At 38.6% G+C, this 21668-nt stretch overlaps 2 protein-coding genes across 4 annotated transcripts in view; one reads left to right on the top strand and one right to left on the bottom strand.

The window, feature by feature from the left end:
* ARL13B (ADP ribosylation factor like GTPase 13B) overlaps nt 1-21668 on the bottom strand; it is an 83834-nt gene that overhangs the window by 20441 nt on the left and 41725 nt on the right. The gene's annotated exons all lie outside the window — the stretch shown is intronic.
* Nucleotides 1952-19851, top strand: STX19 (syntaxin 19). 3 transcript variants are annotated; one of them, XM_036350917.1, is made up of 4 exons: nt 1952-2220; nt 12578-12763; nt 16044-16093; nt 17282-19851. In XM_036350917.1, exon 4 carries the CDS (start codon nt 17338-17340, stop codon nt 18286-18288), a length of 951 nt encoding a protein of 316 aa, XP_036206810.1. In that variant the 5' UTR covers nt 1952-2220; nt 12578-12763; nt 16044-16093; nt 17282-17337; the 3' UTR covers nt 18289-19851. The 3 variants fall into 3 exon arrangements, with proteins under 3 accessions (XP_036206810.1, XP_036206812.1, XP_036206811.1); XM_036350918.1 differs by having other exon boundaries at nt 1953-2220; nt 17391-19851; XM_036350919.1 differs by lacking the exon at nt 16044-16093 and having other exon boundaries at nt 17391-19851.

Here is a 21668-nt window from a genome sequence, read left to right as displayed (position 1 = left end):
GGCCAGTGTGACCACTGCAAGTATAGGAAGATTTGAGATATCTAAACTCCTAAGCAAAGGAGTTTGCTCTCTTGCTTCTTGGTTCCTGCTCCTGGCTTGCAGGACTCTCATGCTCCTGCATTTGCCCACATGGTCCATGGCCAGGTGGACCACACACACAGTGGACTATTGGACTGCAACTAGCCTCATGCAAAACCAGACCCAGCTCCAACATGGAACAGAAACTCTGGCCACTGGCTTTGCTTCTAGCTCTACTAAATCCTCAGCTGCACATTATCCAGGACTGGATTAAGGGAAATGGGACTTTGGAAACAGAGGGGTATAATTCCACGCAAATAAAGCTTTCTACCACATCTCATCCTCCTGTGAGTGCCTCCGGAAATGCTTATTCCAGCAGCAGCACTCCAAGAACCCCACTCCCACTATGGAGAAAGACTATCCACACATTTCTCCGATAACAATGCCAATATTATTAAAAATAAGATTACTAAATGTAGGTTAAAATCTCTTCGTGATTATTCTTGCCTCTAAAATATATTCCACAAGAAAGGCACAGTCAAAATACTGACTTTGAAATTAATTAAATAATCCCTCTCTGGTTACGACACCATCTAGATATATAGCTAGGTTCGCTTTTTCAGGCTGCTTTTGCTTTTTAGTTTTATTTTTTATTTTAAGATTGAATTTTTAAAACATTTATGTGGTTCCAAAGTCAAAATTATAAAAGAAGTACAACCAAAAGTATTACCCAACTCGGTCCCTTTTCTTCTTTCTATTCCATCCATTCTCCTATAAGTAACCCTTTTCATTCCTTTTTAGTTCACCATCACCCCCCCCATTATTTCTTTTTGAAAATATAAACATGTGTTTGTGGAAAATGATAAAGGTCACAATTTGGGTCCTACAGATATTCACTGCTATAGACTGATTGGGAGATGTTTGTGTATGTGTGTCTCCACACTCCCTTTCTTTCCCCAAAACTAGAATGTTATATATACTCTTGTGTATCACCTTCTGTTTTTTTTAAACAGGAAATCTTAAAAGTACCCTGAAGTAATGTAAAGACATTTTCTATATTATTACAGTCTTTATAAATGAGCAAAATGCTCGTAGGCTGTTTTATCGGTTATTCATCCAGGCCCACTCGGAAGGAACTTTTGGGTTGTTTCCAGTGTTTTGTTTCCACAAGGAGTGCTGTGAAGAATAACTGTGGGAACGAGTTATTTCTTATTCTGGGAACAGATTCCAGGAAGTAGGGATACTAAATCAAAGAATAAAGGCAATTGTCACTTTGATAGAAATTATACCAGTGTCCCTCCTCTTACCCTCAAATCACAAAAATCATGCAGAAAAAAAGGGACGTTAAGGAAATTTACTCATGTTAGAGACATTTCATTTCTAATTTTTCAAATAAATGTTTCACTCTGGTAAAAATTAATTTTGAATTGCTATATTGATAAAATAAACTGCATAACATTGTGGCCCAACTTTAGTTTTTCTATATTGAAAACTCTGGAGGAAACTTATTTTAAAATAAAAATACCAGGTACAATAACAAGAAAAGTGGGGTGGAAGGTTTAAAGACAGAAGTTCTTTTCTGGCAGTTGTCATTCTGAAAACCAATGATTTTATGAGTGAAGCCCTTGGGATTTCCTAAAATAGAATAGAATTCAATCATTTTAAAGTAAATGGAACAAAAAGCTTTTACACCACGCTTCTTTCCATTCCTATTTATTCTGAATTCTGTATATTTTAGCAAGTTTTGATACCTAAAAAAACCCAAAGAAACCTTTGTTTAATTACAACCCCCTTTTTATTAACTAATGCATTTTATATGTAATATAGAAATGGAATTACAGAGCCGGTGCCAAATACTCTATGTAGGCAGTTTAACAAGGACTTCCTGTTACCAACCCGCTCCAATGAAAATGATCTTCCTTTAATCTAAAGAATGGGCGGTTAACTGGCAGAACCGGATTCTCCAGGTGTGAAGTAAGCAATTTGTTCTTCTCAGCAAAAGGACAACTTTATCTCTAACTTATTTGGCTTCATAATTTGGCTTTCAATTAAGTTAATGATATGAAAATGTACAGAAATTGCCTGTGAACTATAAGATAGAGACAAATAATTTGATCAAAACGTTACGGATGATAGGTTTTCCTCTCACAGGCAGGACTCCAACACCGCAGGTGGAAAAGCAACAAAAGGAACAAGACAAAGGTAATAAACCACTCTTTTCTGTGTTTTTTAATGTGAGACACCCGTAGCTGAAATTTGTGGCATTTAAAAATAGCTCAATAGATAATTAAAATCACTTGTTTTGTTCAGATTTGGACCAGGCTACCAGCAGCTGATCTGCTCATATATATTGCTAATAAATTGATCTTGGTTTAGAGGTCTCAGAAATAGACGACCATAGTAAAAATCAACTTCTTCTTTTAAGTCCTTTAAAAAGGAGCTTCTCATTTTGGAAACAATGGAAATTCGGATCCTATAAAAACAAACTTAAAATTCTTTCTTTTATAGACTGGTTATAAATTAGTCATACTGTGCTTGCTTTACAGAACACTTACCATTGAATTCTGAAAAGAAGCTTATGCCTAAATTTGACACAAATGTATAACCTTTAAAAAGTTAACATAATTTTGTAGAAGGTCTTAATTAATTTATTCATTGTTGTTTCCCAGAATATTGTAAAGTTAATCTGAGGAAATTAGAACATAATCTTGTAAAAGGACCACTGTGAAATATCAAAGTATTAACTTTTAAAATGTTTTAGCTAGTATATGAAAAGTATGTAATTGTAAAACTTAATATATTATACTTGATTTGACAGTTTTACATTTTTAATTCAGAATCATTTAATTGCTACATATATATGATGTCTAACACTTTCAAAATAAAGCAATATATATAGAGAGGCTTAACCAAAACACACTTTATTTTCTTATATTTCTTCAAAGTTATTTTATAATTGTTACCAAAGTATGTATGTACAGCATACTTTCATCAGGTAAGAGTCTTAATATTTAAACAAGTCAGTTAACAATTAACTTACTTAAACTAAATAAAAAGTAAAATAAAAAGGCTCTGAAGGACTGCATTACAAAAACATCATGTAATTCAAACTCTGAGAAATTATTTACAACTTGCAATAAGTTGTTCCTTTCCCCATTTAAGTAGCCAAAGTGGTGACCATCCCAATAACATCAGCTCCTTTCACCTGGAACTAGGGAAATTCTGCAAGCGGGTTTCATTCACAGAAGCCAAACATAAAATAAAATGCCCCATTTTATGTTAGGTAACAACTGGTTCTGATTACATGTCTTGAAATATTTTATTTAATCAATATAGTAACTATAAAAAGAAAATACCTTTAAAAATCTATAAATCTATAATGTATCTATCCCAGGGTATATTTCTTAAAGCACTAGATAATTTTCATTTATATTCCTATTCCTGGAAATGTTCTCTGTCTGCATTAGGGTGGAGAAACTTTTAGTTGAGTCATATAAGTTTACTTTTCTATTTCCCAAAACAAACTGTCAAAGTTGATTAGCATGTTTAAAAATTAATATTCTTTCTTTTTGCAAATATGTTTAACCTAAAAAATATAGTCAATTATTGACAGTAGAATTCAAAACAGTAATGTATTAAGTTAAACATGCTGAAATATGATTCATATTTGAATAGAACTCTTCCAACATTAAGAAAATAAATTTAAGGTATAGTAAAGATTGTGTAAAATGGTAGTCTCATCTATTTCACCTAGCCTAAGCAATTAAATGATAACTGTGAGCTTAATATTTTATGTTCATAAACTTTGTCTCTTCTACCTTTTAAATTCTAATATGATTACATGTCTCACTTTGCCTAATATTCTATTTTATAAAGATATATTTTAAATTAAGCAATTAAATTGCAAATAGTTATACATGTAGTTATAAGTATGTAACTACTAGAAAGTACAATTTGCATACAGCATGTTAAGTGCACTTGAGTACCTACATTAAGTCGATTTCTGCAGAAATGAACAAGGATTTGAGGAACATTCTGAATTGTTAGCTCTGTAAAGAGAATCATTATGGCTCTGGACAGTTTGGCTCAGTGGGTGGAGCATCAGCCTGCGGATCAAAGGATCTGGGTTCAATTCTGCTCAAGGGCATGTACCTTGGTTGCAGTTTCCTCCCTGGCCCCAGCCCTGGTCGGGGCTTATGCAGGAGGCAACCAATTAATGTCTCATCGATGTTTCTTTCTGTCTTTCCCTCTCTATTCCACTCTCCCTAAAAATCAATGCAAAAATATCCTTGGGTAAGGATTAACAACAACAACAAAGATAATCATTATGACCTTCAGTCGAGATGAACAGAACAGAAATTCTTCCCTCTTCTACATACAGAAGTGTTTGATATGATCTTGAGAAAAGAAAAGACAAATTTTAAAACTACATATCATATTTGAAGTAAAGAAATTTCCAACTACCAGAGATAAGGAGGGAACATAATCATAACCAAAGCAGAGAACAGCAATTAAAGCAACTCCATGAGCTACTAAAAGCTGAGTTTTAGGTTTTTTTGCATAATAGGGAACTAAAACTGAGCTTCCTAGATGAAGCATCAACCAGAAAAAATAGAACACAGTCTATATACAGAGATAGAAAAATCTCTGTTGGCTTGTCCAGGATTACAACAAGAAGTGAGGGATCCACTCAGGCTATAAAATTAGGCCCATATTTATACTGCCTGGGTTACTCCATGGGGCTCCAAAATTGGATAAGACTGTATCCACATGCAGGGCACTGCAGGCATTCTTGTATAATATAATTCCCCACTGAAGATAAACTACTGACAAGCTTCACTAAGTCCACTTGTCCACCACCAAGAGAAACAGTTCATGACTACAACAAAGATATTTATTCCTCAGAGATCAAAATAACCTAATAATGTAAAGGAACTTTAACATAAATACCCTTTAACTATTCAAAGGAAATAAATGAAGACATGGGACCCATAAACCAAGATGAACACAGTATATAAACTTTATAGTTAATTTTATATAAACATCACTATATTATGCATGCCATGATATAAAGCCCTAAAAGGAAATGTTTTTCCTATAGTATCAGTAACATATAGAGATTCATATAAAAAAAAGATTCAGCATATTTACTTGGTTTTTTTCCTAGTCAAATTATTAAGATTAATGAATACAAAATACATATCAATATATTTTGAAGAGTTCCTCAAAGTAACTTTTATTCAAATATGAAAGTATGGTAGGTACTCTTTCAGGAAACTGTTCTTCCATAGACAGGAACCCAGGGAAAGACAACCTTTACAAGGGTCAGAGTCAAAAATCTTGGTTTCCACAATCAGTGACAGTAACATTCACCTTCCTGAAGTATTTTGTAAAGGTATACTGTGCTACAATATCAATTTGAAATATTTTAGTTCTTAAAAGCAAAAAATTTAATCTATGATGCTTTGGAAAAATAGGCTTTTGATGGAATTGGTCACTTATTTCTAATTTTTTTAAAAAAGGAAGACCTATCCAGCCATAAAAATGTTACAGCGGGTTGTTTCAGGATTTGTTCTAAGTCATACTACCAAAGAGAAAGTTGGAGACCTTGTAGTTTTTGAGAAATTGAAAGGTTGCTAGATGCTTCTTAGCAGTTATATAAACATCTTAGATAGAAGTTGATTCTCATAAATAAAAAATCAGAATGTTTTGTTTACATCCCCCTCATAGCTCATTGGAGTCTCCAATACTGTTACTCTTTTCTTTTTCCCATATTATCAGTATCACAAGACCATTTAAAAAACAACAACAGTGCACAAACAGCATATCTGCTATATACTTTGAAGCTATAAGAATTCATAGTTCCAGGTTAGTACAAGTGTAGGAAACAGGCTCGGCTAGTATGGCCCAATGGTTGAGTGTTGACCTATGAACCAGGAGGTCACAGTTTGATTCCTGATCAGGGCACTTGATCCCCAGTGTGGGATGTGCAGGAGGAAGCAATCAATGATTCTCTCTCATCATAGACGTTTCTATCTCTCTCTCCCTCTCCCTTCCTCTCTGAAATCAATCCTATATACGGGTAATATGCAAATTGACCCTAACAGCAGAACGACCAGGAACAACCAGTCACTATGATGTGCTCTGACCACCAGAGGGCACTCAATGCAAAAGCTGCCCGCTGGTGGTCAATGCACTCCCACAGGGGGAGCTCTGCTCAGCCACAAGCCGAGCTGATGGCTGCAAGTGCAGTGGTGGTGGCAGGAGCCTCTCCCACCTCCTCCTCAGAGCTAAGGATGTCTGTCTGCGGCTTAGGGCCACTCCCCGCAGAGAGTGGGCCTAAGCTGTCAGTCAGACATCCCCTGAGGGCTCCCGGGCTGCCAGAGGGATGTCTGACTTCCAGCTTAGGCCCGATCCCCTGGGGAATAGGCCTAAGCCAGCAGGTGGACATCCCCGAGGGATCCCAGACTGCGAGAGGGTGCAGGTCGGGCTGAAGGATTCCCCCAGAGTGCACGAATTTTCGTGCACCAGGCCTCTAGTACAAATATATTTTTTAAAAAGAATAGGAAACAGAAATCTCTGTATGTAAATAGTAATGAAGTATACTTCACTTCCATCTATGTTATCTCAGTCTATGACTATGAGCTAAGGCAGAAGAAATTATAACAATCACAGTTTCTACATGATGTCAAGGATAGAATTCAAAAATTTCTTAGAGACTTCCTGTGACCTAGGTCTATGAGATCAGTACTAATTCCTTTTCCTTTTCTCAACTGTAAAGTGTTTAGTTTGGTCTGATTAAAGATCCTAATAAAGCTGCAAACAACATAATTATTTTGGATCTGATATGCTATATTACCTTCTATAAGAATTTTTTCCTTTTAAACATACTATCTTCATAATAAAAACCCAGAGGTTGTGACACTGTAACGACCAAAGACCGATCACCAGGAGGCTTCACGTTCGGCGAGGCACACACAGGTGGGCAGGGCTGCGTGCACTGCGAGTTGCATGTGGGTGGCCAGGGCCGTATGATTTCGCACACTGGGCTTCTAGTTTATAAGAATATTTGATACAGATCAACTTCATTTGTATGTTTCACTAGGATAATCCATCACTATGGATTAGGAAAAAAGAAAAAGTCAGGCAGATTTATATCTGAATGTAGGCTCTGCCACTTTTTAGTTGTGTGGCCTCTGACAAGAAACTTTACCCTGCAGACACTAGAAATATTTAAGGTAGTTAAGGAAGTCACCATCCAAATAAGGGGAACTTCAAAGAAAAAGTATACAAAGAAAATGGAGAAGCTGAAGTTCTTTAAAAAATTAAGATCTGTGCCCCCCAAGAAAATCCTAAACACATGAATTTTCAGATTGAGAAAGCTACTAAGTGTCTAGCAAATTCTGCATAAGGACATGCCCTGGGCTTCTTATTGTGAAATTTTAGAACACCAGAAATAAAGAGAAAAGGACAAAAGTTTCATGAAAGGAAATTTTTTTTTTTTAAATCTCAGATTTTACACAAAATATCAGGAATCAGATGGCAGATTTCTCAAGGGCAACAAAAGAAGTTAGAGAAAAACAGCAAAATTTTCAAAATGCTAAAGGAATGTATTATTTTTAAGTAAGAATGATATCCACAGGAAACATATCATTCAGGTGTAAAAATAGAATAAAATATTTTCAAAAATAGAAGTTGTTAGCACATTTACATTTTAAAAGGAAGTATATGGCAGGAGACATACTAGAAAGGAGAAAAAAAAAATTCCCACACAACAGCTATGTGGTAAATCAGGTCAAGATAGAGGGATCTGGGGAAGAAGTCTCAAAAGATGAAATACTACAATGAAAGGAAAAAACACAATACCTACTATATTTACTAGTAAATGTATTAAGAGGATATTTTCAGCTCAACTTAAGAGTTTTGGAAGGAATTAGTGATGTATATGTAGAAAGTGAAGCAACTGAAAAACAGGTAATTAATAATTTCAAGAAAAATTAAAAAGTTAAATGGTTCTTGATCATTGTGATGATTATATGGGTATGTTCACTTTGTGAAAAATCATCAAATTACACATTTTGTTTTAGGCACTTTCTGTGTATGTGAAAGTACGTCAATGAAAAGCTTTCCTAAAATAAAAAGTGTAAATCTCTTAGCTCTAGCCACAGAAATGGCCTAGAAACAAACAAAAAACTTATTTGAGAAAGAAAGTATATAGTACCTTAGGTGACTCTAATGTGTATGATATTTGGTTATAAATGCAGAACACTGATTAACCCAAAACTGTGATATAACTATATTGAGGTAAAAATTGAGGAGATGATGGGGTATAAAAAAAGGTTAAGTCCACATCTTTCACAACAGATATTCAGAATAATTTTTAAATCTAAAAAAGCAGGGATACCTACATAAGCAGATGACCAAGAAATAGGGAGTTTAAAAGCAACTTGTATCTATGGACCTGACAATGACTCCCTTTGGGAACTGGGAACTGAAAATGAGGTGTTATGGGGCAGGCAGAGGTTGGCTATATATCGTTATAAGCATTGAAACGATTTGACTTCTTAAGCTGTGTATATGTAATAACTTGATGAAAACGAAAAGCATTTAAAAAGAGACAATTTGGCCCTTGCTGGTTTGGCTCAGTGGATAGAGCGTCAGCCTGTGGACTGAAGGGTCCCAGGTTCGATTCCGGTCAAGGGCACATGCCCAGGTTGCGAGCTCGATTCCCACTAGGGGGCGTGCAGGAGGCAGCCAATCAATGATTCTCTCTCATCATTGATGTTTCTCTCCCTCTCCCTTCCTCTCTGAAATCAATAAAAAAATATTTTTAAAAAAGGGAGACAATTTGTATTCCCACCAATAGTACACCAGGGTTCCCTTTTCTCCACATCCTCACCAACACTTGTTGTTTACTGATTTATTGATGATAGCCATTCTGACAGGTATGAGCTGATTCCTCATTATAGTTTTAATTTACATTTTTCTGATTAGTGACCTTGAGCAGCTTTTGATATGTCTATTGGCCATCCATACGTCCTCTTTGGAGAGGTATCTATTTCAGGTCTTTTGCCTATTTTTTAAATTGGATTGGGTTTTTTTTGTGCGTGTTGAGTTTTATAAGTTCTTTATAAATTTTGGATATTAACCCCTTATCAGATCTATCATTGGCAAATATGTTCTACCATTCAGTGGGTTGTCTTTTCATTTTGTTCATGGTTTCCTTTGATGCAGATTGGTGCAGCCACATGAAAAGCAGTATGGACTTAACCAAAAACAAACAAACAAACAAAAACTGTCAACGATTCCACTTACACTAATTTGAAAGAATATATGTAGTACCCCTATGTTCATTGCAATGTCATTTACAATAGACAAGATTTGGAAGTAGCCCAAGTGTCCATCAGTAGATGAGTAGATAAAAAAAAACTGTGGTACGTTTACTCAATGGATTACTACTCTGCCATAAAAAGGAAGAAAATTTACCCTTTGTAACATTATGTCTGAACCTGGAGAACATTATGTTAATTGAAATAAGCCAGTCAGAGAAAGACACTTGTAAGTACCACATGATTTCACTCATATGTGGAATTTATTGAACAAACTGAACTACCAAGCAAAATAGAGACAGACTCATAGAAAGCAGGCAAACAGCTGGATGTGGGTGTGGGTGGGGGATGGAAGATTGAACAAATAAAAAATAAAAAGAGAGAACTCATGGATAAGGACAATAGTGTGGTGATTGCAAGAGGGGAGGGGATGGGTGGAGGTAGAAGAGGGCATAGAGAGGATAAATGGTGGCAGGAAAAATAAAAAAATTTAAAAAGCAACAATTTAAAAAAGGAAAAGCTATGGCTATTTCAAAAGTGACATGATATCTTAAAAAACACTTTTTTAAAATATATTTTAAATTTTTTAATTTTTTAAATTTATCTTTTTATTGTTGACTGTCTTACAGATGTCCTCCACGCCCCCCCCTTACTCCCTCCCACCCAGCCCCCACTCCACCACAGGCCTTCACAGACTATTGTCTGTGTCCATGGGTTATGCATATATGCATATAAATTATTTGGTTAATCTCTTAAAGCCCCCACCCTTCCCTCTGAGATCTGTCAATCTGTTCCATGCTTCCATGTCTCTGGACCTATTTTGTTCGTTAGTTTATTTTGTTCATTAGATTCCACATATAAGTGAGTTCATGTGGCATTTATCTTTCTCTGACTGGCTTATTTTGCTTAGCATAATCTCCAGGTCCATCCATACTGTCTCAAAGGGTAACAGACCCTTCTTTTTTACACCTGCATAGTTGTCCATTGTGTAAATGTACCACAGCTTTTTTAAAAAATTCTTTAATTGTTGAAAGTTTTACATATGTTTCCTTTTTCCCCTATTGACCTCTCCCAGCCCACTCCGGCCTCCCAGCACAGGCCCTCACCCCCTAGTGTCTGTGTCCATTGGTTATGCTTCTATGCATGCATACAAGTCCTTCGGTTGATCTCCTACCCCTCCTGTCCCCTCCCCTGCTTCCTTCTGAGGTTTGATGGTATTCGATGCTTCCATGTCTCTGGATCTTTCTACAACTGGCTTATTTTGCTTAGCATAATGCTCTCCACGCCCATCCATACTGTTGCAAATTGTAAGAGTCCTTTCTTTATTACAGCAACATAGTATCCCATTGTGTAGATGTGCCACAGTTTTTTAATCCATTCATCTGCTGATGGGCATTTTGGCTATTTTCAGATCTTAGCTATATAAATAATGCTGCTACGAATACAGGAATGTATATATTCTTTCTGATTGGTGTATCTGGATGCTTAAGATATATTCCCAGAAGTAGGATCACTGGGTCAAAACACAGTTCCATTTTTAATATTTTGAGGAAACTCCATCCTGTTTTCCTTAATGGTTGCACCAGCCTGCATTCCCACCAGCAGTGTACTAGGGTTCCCTTTTCTCCACATCCTCACCAGCACTTGTTGTTTGGTGACTGATGGTAGCCATTCTGGCAGGCATGAGGCAATACCTCATTGTGATTTTTAATTTTCATCTCTCCGATGATTAGTGAAATTAAGCATTTTTTTATGTCTATTTGCCATCTGTCTGTCCTATGTGGAGAAGTGTCTATTCAGGTCCTTTGCCCATTTTTAAAAAATTATATTTTATTGATTTTTTACAGAGAGGAAGGGAGAGGGATAGAGAGCTAGAAACATCGACGAGAGAGAAACATCAATCAGCTGCCTCCTGTACACCCTCTACTGGGGATGTGCCTGCAACTGAGGTACATGCCCTTGACCGGAATCAAACCTGGGACCCTTCTTTCCAAAGGCCTTTGCTCTATCCACTGAGCCAAACCGGTTAGGGCTCCTTTGCCCATTTTTTATTGGATTGTCCTTTTGTTGAGTTGCATTATATATTTTGGAAATTAATCCCTTACCAGATATATCATTAGCAAATATGTTCTCTCATAGTGGGATCCCTTTTCATTTTGATGATGGTTTCTTTTGCTGTGCAGAAGTTTTTTAGTTAGATGTAGTCCCATTTGTTTATTTTGTCCTTTATTTCTCTTGGCCTAGGACCATGGTTAGCAAACTGCGGCACGCGAGCCACATGCGGCTCTTTGGCCCCTTGAGTGTGGCTCTTCCTAAGCCTTAGGAGTACCCTAATTAAGTTAATAACAATGTACCTACCTATATAGTTTAAGTTTAAAAAACTGGCTCTCAAAAGAAATTTCAATCATTGTACTGTTGATATTTGGCTCTGTTGACTAATGAGTTTGCCGACCATTGGCCTAGGAGATGTATCAGTGAAAATTCTGCTATGAGAGATGTCTGAGATTTTATTGCCTATGTTTTCTTCCAGGATTTTTTATGGCTTCACGATTTGCATTTAAGTCATTTATCTATTTTGAGCTTATTCTTGTGTATGGTGTAAGTTGGTGGTGTAGTTTCATTTCTTTTAACGGTTTCAAGAAATTTATTTTCTATTTTTTCTTTTACAGTTATTTTTTAAAATTTATTTTTATTGTTGAATGTATTACAGATGTTCCCTTTTTTCCCCTTTAACCTCTTCTAGCCTGCCCCGACTCCCTGTCCGCCCGGCCTGCCCCAGGCCTTCACCACACTATTGTCTGTGTCCATGGGTTATGCATGTGTACATATAAGTCCTTTGGTTAATTCCACCCCTGCCTTCCCTCTGAGATTCAATAGCTTGTTCCATGCTTCTATGTCTCTGGATCTATTTTGTTCATCAGTTTATTTTGTTCATTAGATTCCATATATGAGTGAGATCATGATATTTGTCTTTCTCTGACTGGATTATTTTGTTTGGAGGGGAAGTGACAGAGAGAGAGAAACATCAATGTGATAGTTTCATTTTTAATTGTATATTGTCCATCTCCCCTTGGATAGTAAATTATTCAAGGACAGGTATTATTGAAAATACAATACAGCACTTAAAACTTTGCATATAGTAAGCCATAGTAATTAATTGTTAAAATGTCAGTCCTTTAAAAACAAAGGAATATTATCAGGACATTGGTTTAACTTTTTATGCAATGCAGGCATCGTTTCTACATCCTCAACTGGGTCATCATTGAAGAACATCTTGAACATCTCCAGTGATGACAAGCTTATTATCTCATGAAGCAGTTCATTCCAACTCAGGACAGTTCTGCTTGCGTGAAGAGTCTTCTTTATACCAGATCAAACCTCTCTCCATATAATTTCCACCTTTGGAGTTAGGCCAAGTAAGTCGAATTCCTTTTACATATCCAGTCTTACACATTTTAGAAAACAATTGTAGATATTGCCCATATCCTCTCTTTTGCAGGACAAATATTTCCATTCCTTTGAATAATTCTCCATATATTACGTATGGTCTTCCAATCTCATCCTTTCCATGACAGTTTGGAAATTTCTAATTTATGAATTTTCGTCACAAAATACCACATTCAGAACTTAACACAATCCCTCTCCCATTTGCTTTGACTAACAGAGTCAGTGGAACAAATACCTTTCTTAGCACTATTACTCATGAGAGCAAAATGACTATTCTGATAGTTCTGATAGAAAGCTTCTATCTAACTAAAATCTCCAGTAATTTCATAAGCCCTGCTATGAATGCAAGGGCCTTCCATTTTGTAGATGTGAATTTGTTTTCTAAACAACTGGTGAACATTTTATATCTACCCTGATTAAACACATTGTTGTAACTTTTAGTATAGTGTTCCATGTTATTTTAATCTTTGAATCCCAACTCTGTACTTCCACATAATAAAGACCCCTCCAAATTCTGCGCCATCAACATATTTGATAAGCATGCCTTTATAAGAACATCTAAATCACTGATAAAATATTTGCATAAATAGCCCCAGCCAGTTTGGCTCAGTGGATAGAGTGTCATCCTACAGACTGAAGGGTCTCAGGTTCAATTCCCATCAAGGGCACATGCTCAGGTTGCAGGCTCAGTCCCTAGTAGGGAGTGTACAGCAGGCAGCCAATCAATGATTCTCTCTCATCATTGATGTTTCTATCTCTCTCTCCCTCTCCCTTCCTCTCTGAAAGCAATAAAAAATATATTTAAAAAATATTTGCATAAATATATTAAAACTGAGTCCCATAGCATAACAGCATAACATTAGAGTTCTTTTCTTGTGATTGATATTAATTCAATGTGTAGTTCAAAGAGCTATTTGTAGCTCCCTTAACAGCTTCTTCTTAGCTGCAAAAATATGATGAAAGGTATTATTAAATGCCTTTCTAAAGTCAAGATGCTCTATAAAAATTAAATATTTTATTAACAAAGATTGCTTTTTATTCACTTCATTTCAGATATATCTCTAGATATAGATATAGATATAGATATATATCATTACATATAAATTATGCACATCAACTTAATCCTATGGATAACTACCAACACAATGTCAATATTATCAGTGCCCCTAAAATAATAATTTATATTAATACTAGAGGCCCTGCACGAAATTTGCAGTCTGGGAGCCCTCGAGGGATGTCCGACTGCCCACGGAGGCAGGAGAGGCTCCCGCCACCGCCGCTGTGCTCGCCAGTCGTGAGCCAGGCTCAGCGGTTCTGGCTGAGTGGCACTCCCCCTGTGGGAGCGCACTGACCACCAGGGGGCAGCTCCTGCTTTGAGCATCTGTCCCCTGGTGGTCAGTGCATGTCATAGCGACCGGTCATTCTGTCATCAGGCCAGGACTGGCTCTCTGACATTCCCCAAGGGGTCCCGGATTGCAAGAGGGTGCAGGCCAGGCAGAGGGACCCCACCAGTGCACAATCGGTGCACAATCGGGGCCAGGGAAGGATGCGGGAGGTTGGACAACCGGGAAAGAGCCGTGGGAGGGCTCCAGGGCTTGTCTTGCCCGTCTTGCCCATCTTGCTCAGTCCCGATCGGCCAGACCCCAGCAGCAGGCTAACCTACCAGTAGGAGCGTCTGCCCCCTGGTGGTCAGTGCACATCATGTCAACTGGTCGACTGTCTGCCCCCTGGTGGTCATGGCATGTCATAGCAAGCAGTTGAGCTGCCTTAGCATATCATTAGCATATTATGCGTTGATTGGTTGAACAGCCAAACGGACAACTGGACACTTAGCATATTAGGCTTTTATTATATAGGACTAGAGGCCCGGTGCACAAAAATTTGTGCACTCGGGGGGGAAGGGGGGGTCCGTCAACCTGGCCGGTGCCCTCTCGCAGTCTGGGACCCCTCGGGAGATAACGCCCTGCTGGCTTAGGCCTGCTCCTGGGTGGCAACGGGCAGGCCCAATCCCTAGGTGCAGCCCCTGGTCGGGCTCAGAGAAGGGCTGATTGGGGAGTTGGGGCGCTGCCCCCTGTCATGCACAGAGCAGGGCGGATTGGGAGGTTGCAATGCCACCCTCAGTCACGCTCAGGGTAGGGCCAAATTGGGGGTTGGGGCACCGCCCCCTGTCACATTCAAGGCAGGGTCGATGGAGAGGTTGCGGCACCACCCCGTCACGCACAGAGCAGGGCCCATCAGGGGGGTTGGGGCTCCGTACCCTGTCATGCACAGAGCAGGGCCCATCAGGGGGTTGGGGAGCTCCCCCCTGTCATGCACAGAGCAGGGCCCATCAGGGGGTTGAGGAGCTCCCCCCTGTCACTCACAGAGTAGGGCCGATAGGGGAGTTGGGGCACCGCCCCCTGTCACACACAGAGCAGGGCGGATCAGGGGGTTGGGGCGCCGCCACTGTCACACTCAGGGCAGGGCCGATGGGGAGGTTATGGCTCTACCCCATCACACACAGAGCAGGGCCCATGGGGGGGGGGGGTTGGGGCGCCACCCTCTATCACCCACAGAGCAGGGCCGATCATGGGGTTGGGGTGCTGCTACTCTCATACTCAGGGCACGGCCGATGGGGAGGTTATGGCTCTACCCTGTCACACACAGAGCAGGGCCCGTGGTGGGGTGTTGGGGCGCTGCACCCTGTCACACACAGAGCAGGGCCAATCAGGGGGTTGGGGCGCCTTCCCCTGTTACGAACAGAGCAGGGCAGATAGGGAGGTTGTGGCCCCACCCCCTGTCACAAACAGAGCCGCAGGGCGATCAGGGGGTTTGGGCGCTGCCCCCTGTCACGCTGATCCCGTTGCGGGGAGGCCTCTCAGCTCCACTGATCCCGGTGCTGGGAGGCATATTACCCTTTTACTATATAGGATAGAGGCCTGGTGCATGGGTGGGGCTGGCTGGTTTGCCCTGAAGGGTGTCCTAGATCAGGGTGGGGGTCCCCACTGGGGTGCCTGGCCAGCCTGGATGAGGGGATGATGGCTGTTTGCAGCTGGTTACACACCCTGCAGGGTGGGGGTCCCCACTGGGGTGCCTAGCCAGCCTGGATTAGGGGATGATGGCTGTTTGCAGCTGGTCACACACCCTTCAGGTTGGGGGTCCCCACTGGGGTGCCTGGCCAGTCTGGGTGAGGGGCTGAGGGCTGTTTTCAGGCTGGCGGGTGACTGAAGCTCCCAACTGCTCCTTTTTTTCTTTTTTTTTTTATTCTAGGTCAGCTTTAGCTCTGGCTCCAGCTCTGAGGCCTCTGCTGCTGAAAGCAGGTATCTGATTTGTTTGGGTTCTATAATCAAAACAATGTATAACTCCAGCTCTGAGATCCCGGCCAGCTGAAAGCAGGTTTCTGGGGTTTTGTTTAGCTTCTATATTTGTTACAATGTTTCAAACTGCAGGCTCAGAGGCCGGCAAGGCAGGTGGGGAACGTTGGAGTCCTCCGTCACTGAAGCAAGCAAGCCTCATGTTCGCTTCCAGCTGCCTGGCTGCCGGCTGCCATCTTGGCTGGCAGTTAATTTGCATATCTCGCTGATTAGCCAATGGGAAGGATAGCGGTTGTACGCTAATTACCATGTTTCTCTTTTATTAGATAGGATATTCTCATGTTTGTAAAAATTTTCTTAATGTAAATTTTGTACTAAGACAGTCTGGATATCTTTGCAGAATAATGCTACAATTGAGAAATCAGCAAAATCAGACCAAGACTGGGTTTCCATATGTATGCAATGGATAAGAGAACAAAACTATATCAAATAGTGCATTACTCTGGAAGCCTCAGTTATTTTAAGATAAATTTAACATTATCTATATTGCTTAAAGCTCTCATATGAAATCTTCCCTGTCACTATACTGGTTTAATTAAATCAAGTATATTTAGCAAAATGAGTACATGGACCAAATTAACCCAGAACAGTAGCTTTAGTAATAAGGGCACATCCAGGTGCCCTTTCCACTTTAAAAGTTAAAGATACGGTCAAGTAAAATCTTCCATTCTAGGACATATCTTCCCATATCAAAAAAAAAAAAAATCTATTATTATGTGACAGCATCATGACACAAAATATTATTTTGGGGCAGCCCAGCCAGTGTGGCTCAGTGGCTGAGCATCAATGCAAGCATCAAGAGGTCACCAGTTCTATTCCCAGTCAGGGCACATGCCCCAATTGCAAGCTCATCCCCAATAGAGGGTGTGCAGGAGGCAGCTGATCTATGTTTCTATCTCTCTTCCTCTCCCTTTCTCTCTCACTAAAAATCAATAAAAAAGAACTTATTTAAAATTATTTGGGGGCAGTTGTATAGCTCTGTCACTACTTTCTCCGCTACTTCACACGACTGAATAGACTCATAGTAGCCCCACAATCATGCAAAGTAATTTAGACATTATTTTACATCACTATTTTATTGATGCTTATGAGGAAATTCTTACTGATTTTTCTAATTTTTTAACCTCTTTTCAGAAAACTAGGAGGATTTCTCTGGGAGATAGATATAGCTTTGTGAAGCCAACTGATCCATGGGGAAATGCCCACCTTTTCTTTGTTCAACTCAACCACTTTTGCTTCCTAGGAATAAAGGGAAGATGAAGGATCGACTTCAAGAACTAAAGCAAAGAACAAAGGAACTCGAACTCTCTAGAGACAGGCATGTGTCAACTACAGAAGCAGAGGAACAAGGAAGGATTCTGCAGCAAGCTGTTATTTATGAAAGAGAGCCTGTAGCCGAGAGACACCTACATGAGATCCAAAAACTTCAGGAGAGTATTGACAGTTTGACAGACGATGTTCAAAAATTTGGGCAGCAACAGAAAAGTCTGTTGGCTTCAATGAGAAGATTTAGTCTCCTTAAGAGAGAGTCGGGCATTACAAAAGAGATTAAAATCCAAGCAGAACACATCAAGAGAGGTTTGGATGATTTGGTAAAAGAAGCAAAAAAATCAGAGGCTGAAACTGGTCCATCATCAGTGGTCACAAGGATACTTAAATCTCAGCATGCCGCAATGTTCCACCACTTTCAGCAAACCATGCTGATATACAATGACACAATAGCAGCAAAACAAGAGAAGTGCAAGACATTTATTTTCCGTCAGCTTGAAGTTGCTGGAAAGCAAGTGCCCGAAGAAGAAATAAATGATATGCTTCATCAAGGAAAATGGGAAGTTTTCAATGAAAGCTTGCTTACAGAAATCAATATCACTAAAGCACAACTCTCAGAGATAGAACAGAGACACAAGGAACTTGTTAATTTGGAGAATCAAATGAAGGATTTAAGGGAGCTTTTCATTCATATATCTCTTTTAGTAGAAGAACAAGGAGAAAGCATCAACAATATTGAAATGACAGTGAATGGTACAAAAGAGTATGTTAACACTACTAAAGAGAAATTTGGCCTAGCTGTGAAATATAAAAAAAGAAATCTTTGCAGGGCACTGTGTTGTTGGTGTTGTCCATGCTGTGGCTCAAAATAAAGAACCTGTTTTAGAAAACTCTTCAGCTTTAGAATGAAGGATGCCCTGTATTTCAGTATCTTGTTTTTCTTCATTTCACAGATTCATTCACATACTTTCTTATTATTGTTATAATTTCCTCCTTTGGTCCTTACCCACTAGAACTGCATACACTTCCAAAGCCAGTGACATAAAACGTCTTCATTTACTAAACTAAAAACATTATGCTTAGCTGTTGAAAGTGAGGTGAATGATCTTGTTTCTAATCAGGTATCAATCTCTACCATATGTTTTTGTAATTTCCAATGTCTTTAGGAGATGAACGTCAGTAAGTGACAACTAGTTAAACATTCTTTTTGTTCATTTGAGAATATTTTTGTAGGTAAGAATTGTATAAAATAAGACCTCAAAGGATACTATATTCAAGCAAATTTAACGGCAGCTGTATCAAATCTTTTATGTTCAGATATTGCAGATAATTCAGTGGTCAACTAAATCTTGATAAAATCCAGCCATGTACTTGATGAAGACTCTAGTTGGTAACTAGGAGCTGAATCTAGTTTAAAGCCTACGAAGGCAATTAAGGCACTGTTTCCCTGAACTTGGGTTCATTCGGGACACCGTGTAACATACAGAGCAGGAAGGTTGGGAAATGAAGTAAAAAATAAAGGTATTCTCAAAAGTTTCTCCATCACTTTTTTGTAAAGCCAGACACTACACTAGGGGCTAGGGATATAACTGGAACTCACAAAGGCATAGAAATCTGTAATTCACACTCTAGTGGAGAAAACAGATAACAAACAAATACAAATATCAGATCATGCTGTCTTGGTAAACTTAAAATAAGAGTATGGTGAGTTAGAGACTATCACTACCAGAGTGGCATCTTTGGGTTGGGCGGTAAGAAAGGTAATATTAAGTGAAAATCTCAATGATGAGGACAAGGGAGGGTATCTTCCAGGCATAGGATACAAACAGTAGAAAGACCCTGAGGAGGGTAATTTACTCTGGTCAAAGAAAAATGAATAGTACAGCTATATCACAGTGGCTAAAAGAGCAGTAAGGGAACAATGAAGTTAAGAAAGATCAGCAGGGGCTACAGTTAAGAGTCACATAAGTCTGAAAATTACAGCACGTATAATCAATGAAAAGCCCGCAGATTATTTTTTTGGCCTGGGAATGTTATATAATCTATATCTGAGAAAAGTCATTCTATTGAATGCAGAGTGGGTTAGAATGGATTTGGGGGAGGTGAGTGGAAAATAGGAATATAGGTATAGAAAACAATTGGAAGGTTAATGAAGTAGTCCTCATAAGAGATGATAGAGGCTTATACTAGGATGGGAATGGAGGTGGTGATGGTGGTAGAAGCAGTACTCATACTCAAGATGAATAAAGTACTTGCTATGTTCCAGCATAGTTCTAATAATTTCACAAGTTTACCAACAAGAACACTGAGATATACAGTGAGGTTAAGTGACCTGTCCCAAGTCACAGAAACTGTATGTGGAGAATCAGGATTTGAACTCAGGCAGTATGATTCCAGAATCAGCTATTAACTACTATATACTATACAGTGGTGATTTAAAAAAAAAAAATAGACTAAACTGTGATAGATTTAAGAGGTAGAAACTACAGGGTACTGATTAGATGATATTGCCATTTATTGAGATGGGAAAAGACAGAAATGAAGGTTTGAACAAGGGAATCTGTGATGATAATACAATGTCCAAGTGGAGGTTTCTAAGATAGTAGTTAAATCAGTAGCAACTCTTGGGAAATGTCAGGGCTGAAAGTATAGATTTGGGTTATTTGAGCAAATAAATGGTATTTAAGATCAGCTGACTTTAGGATGAAGTCATCTAAAAAGTATATAAAATACTGGAGGCCCAGAAAGGAGCCTGGGGTATTTAAAGCATAAAAGGAGTTACTGAGAAGAAACCATCAATAATGTAGAAACCAAGAAATGTGCTACAAAATGCAAAAGAAGTGTGTTTAAGAGGAACCAAGTTGAGGAAACTGTCAATTTTATAGTTTGGCCAAGTGATAAACAAGAATGGCAAAGTGACAGGGGATTTGGTAACATGGGGATATTTTGCTGAATCCAACAAGGGCAGTTTCAAGCAATTTTGGGGATGGAAGCACAAGTGGAGTATATTGAGGAAAGAATATGATATGAAGAACTACAATGGCCACTACAGACAATTCTTTCCAGAAGTTTGAATAGACGACTATAAAAAGGAGTCAAGAGCTGGGGAGGGATGTGGAGTCAGGACTCTGTAATAATTAAAGCTAAGAAACATGAGAGCACATTCTGCTATTGGGAATAATCCAGAGAGAAAGTCCTGAAATAACAAAGGGAAGAGAGAACATGGAGGAGTAGAGAGGGGTGGGATCTGGAGTACCAATGGAGAAGCTGGCCTAGGATAGGAGCAGAAATAATTCTTCCATATTACAGGAAGAAAGGAGAGGACTAGGAATGAAACCGGATAGTTGAGCAAATTTGGTGTGGGAACTGAGAATTCTTATAAATGACAGTTTCTATTTCCTCAAGGAAGCATGAGGCAAAATTATTAACTGAAAGCACAGTGGGATTAAGAGAGAACAGAAATATACATACACATACCTCCTAACACTATAATTTTTAATTTATAAAATATAAAGAAATTGAAGAGCTTTCCACTCTGTCAATTATCAACTATTACTGAAGAAAAAGATGTTTCACATATGCCAGCTTCAAATGTTTCAGGAACATTATAATAAAGAAAAATGTAGAACTGATGATGAACTCTCCAGGTAATGAGAGGTAGCAGACATATTTCTTCTGCCCCTTCCAAAGCTGTGCTCTATCCTTTTATCTAGTGCCTTACCCATATTTGTTAACAACTGTTCCTAATTTTTTTATCATGAAAACAGAGAATATTAAGTACTATGTAATGTTCATTAGCATAATTATATCCAGATGGATTTATAAAATAATAATTTTCTAACAGCACTTATAGCTATACTTCGCATTTCAAAGCAAGACTTCAGCACAGAAATTTTCACAGCAATGTAATCACATACAACTTTGCTATATTTTAAAACCATAATATCATCCTAACTTAAGCAACAAAAATAACATGATATTTAACTAATTAGTTGCTGAACATTTTGTATATTTTATTCACATATTTAATAGGCACTAATAGTAATTTTTCCTTCAAATCAATACCTTAATGGAAAAAAATTCTTAATCATTGGAGGCACAAAATATTAGTAAACTACTAGTTCTGAAAGTATGCCATATTAAAAATAAAAATATTATGAGTACTTGGGCTCATATTCTTACCCACTAAACTCTACTGTCTCCTCTAATCAAAAGCTTCATGTTGCCTAAATTCATATGATGAGACAGTGCC

The sequence above is a fragment of the Myotis myotis genome, unplaced genomic scaffold (assembly GCF_014108235.1).
Source record: "Myotis myotis isolate mMyoMyo1 unplaced genomic scaffold, mMyoMyo1.p scaffold_m19_p_2, whole genome shotgun sequence".
In the NCBI taxonomy this organism is placed as follows: domain Eukaryota; kingdom Metazoa; phylum Chordata; class Mammalia; order Chiroptera; family Vespertilionidae; genus Myotis; species Myotis myotis.
This window is presented reverse-complemented; position numbering and strand designations above follow the sequence as displayed.

Excerpts from the sequence above, each read along its gene's own strand:
- STX19 (XM_036350917.1), top strand. The coding sequence starts at position 17,338 with ATGGGGAAATGCCCACCTTTTCTTTGTTCAACTCAACCACTTTTGCTT.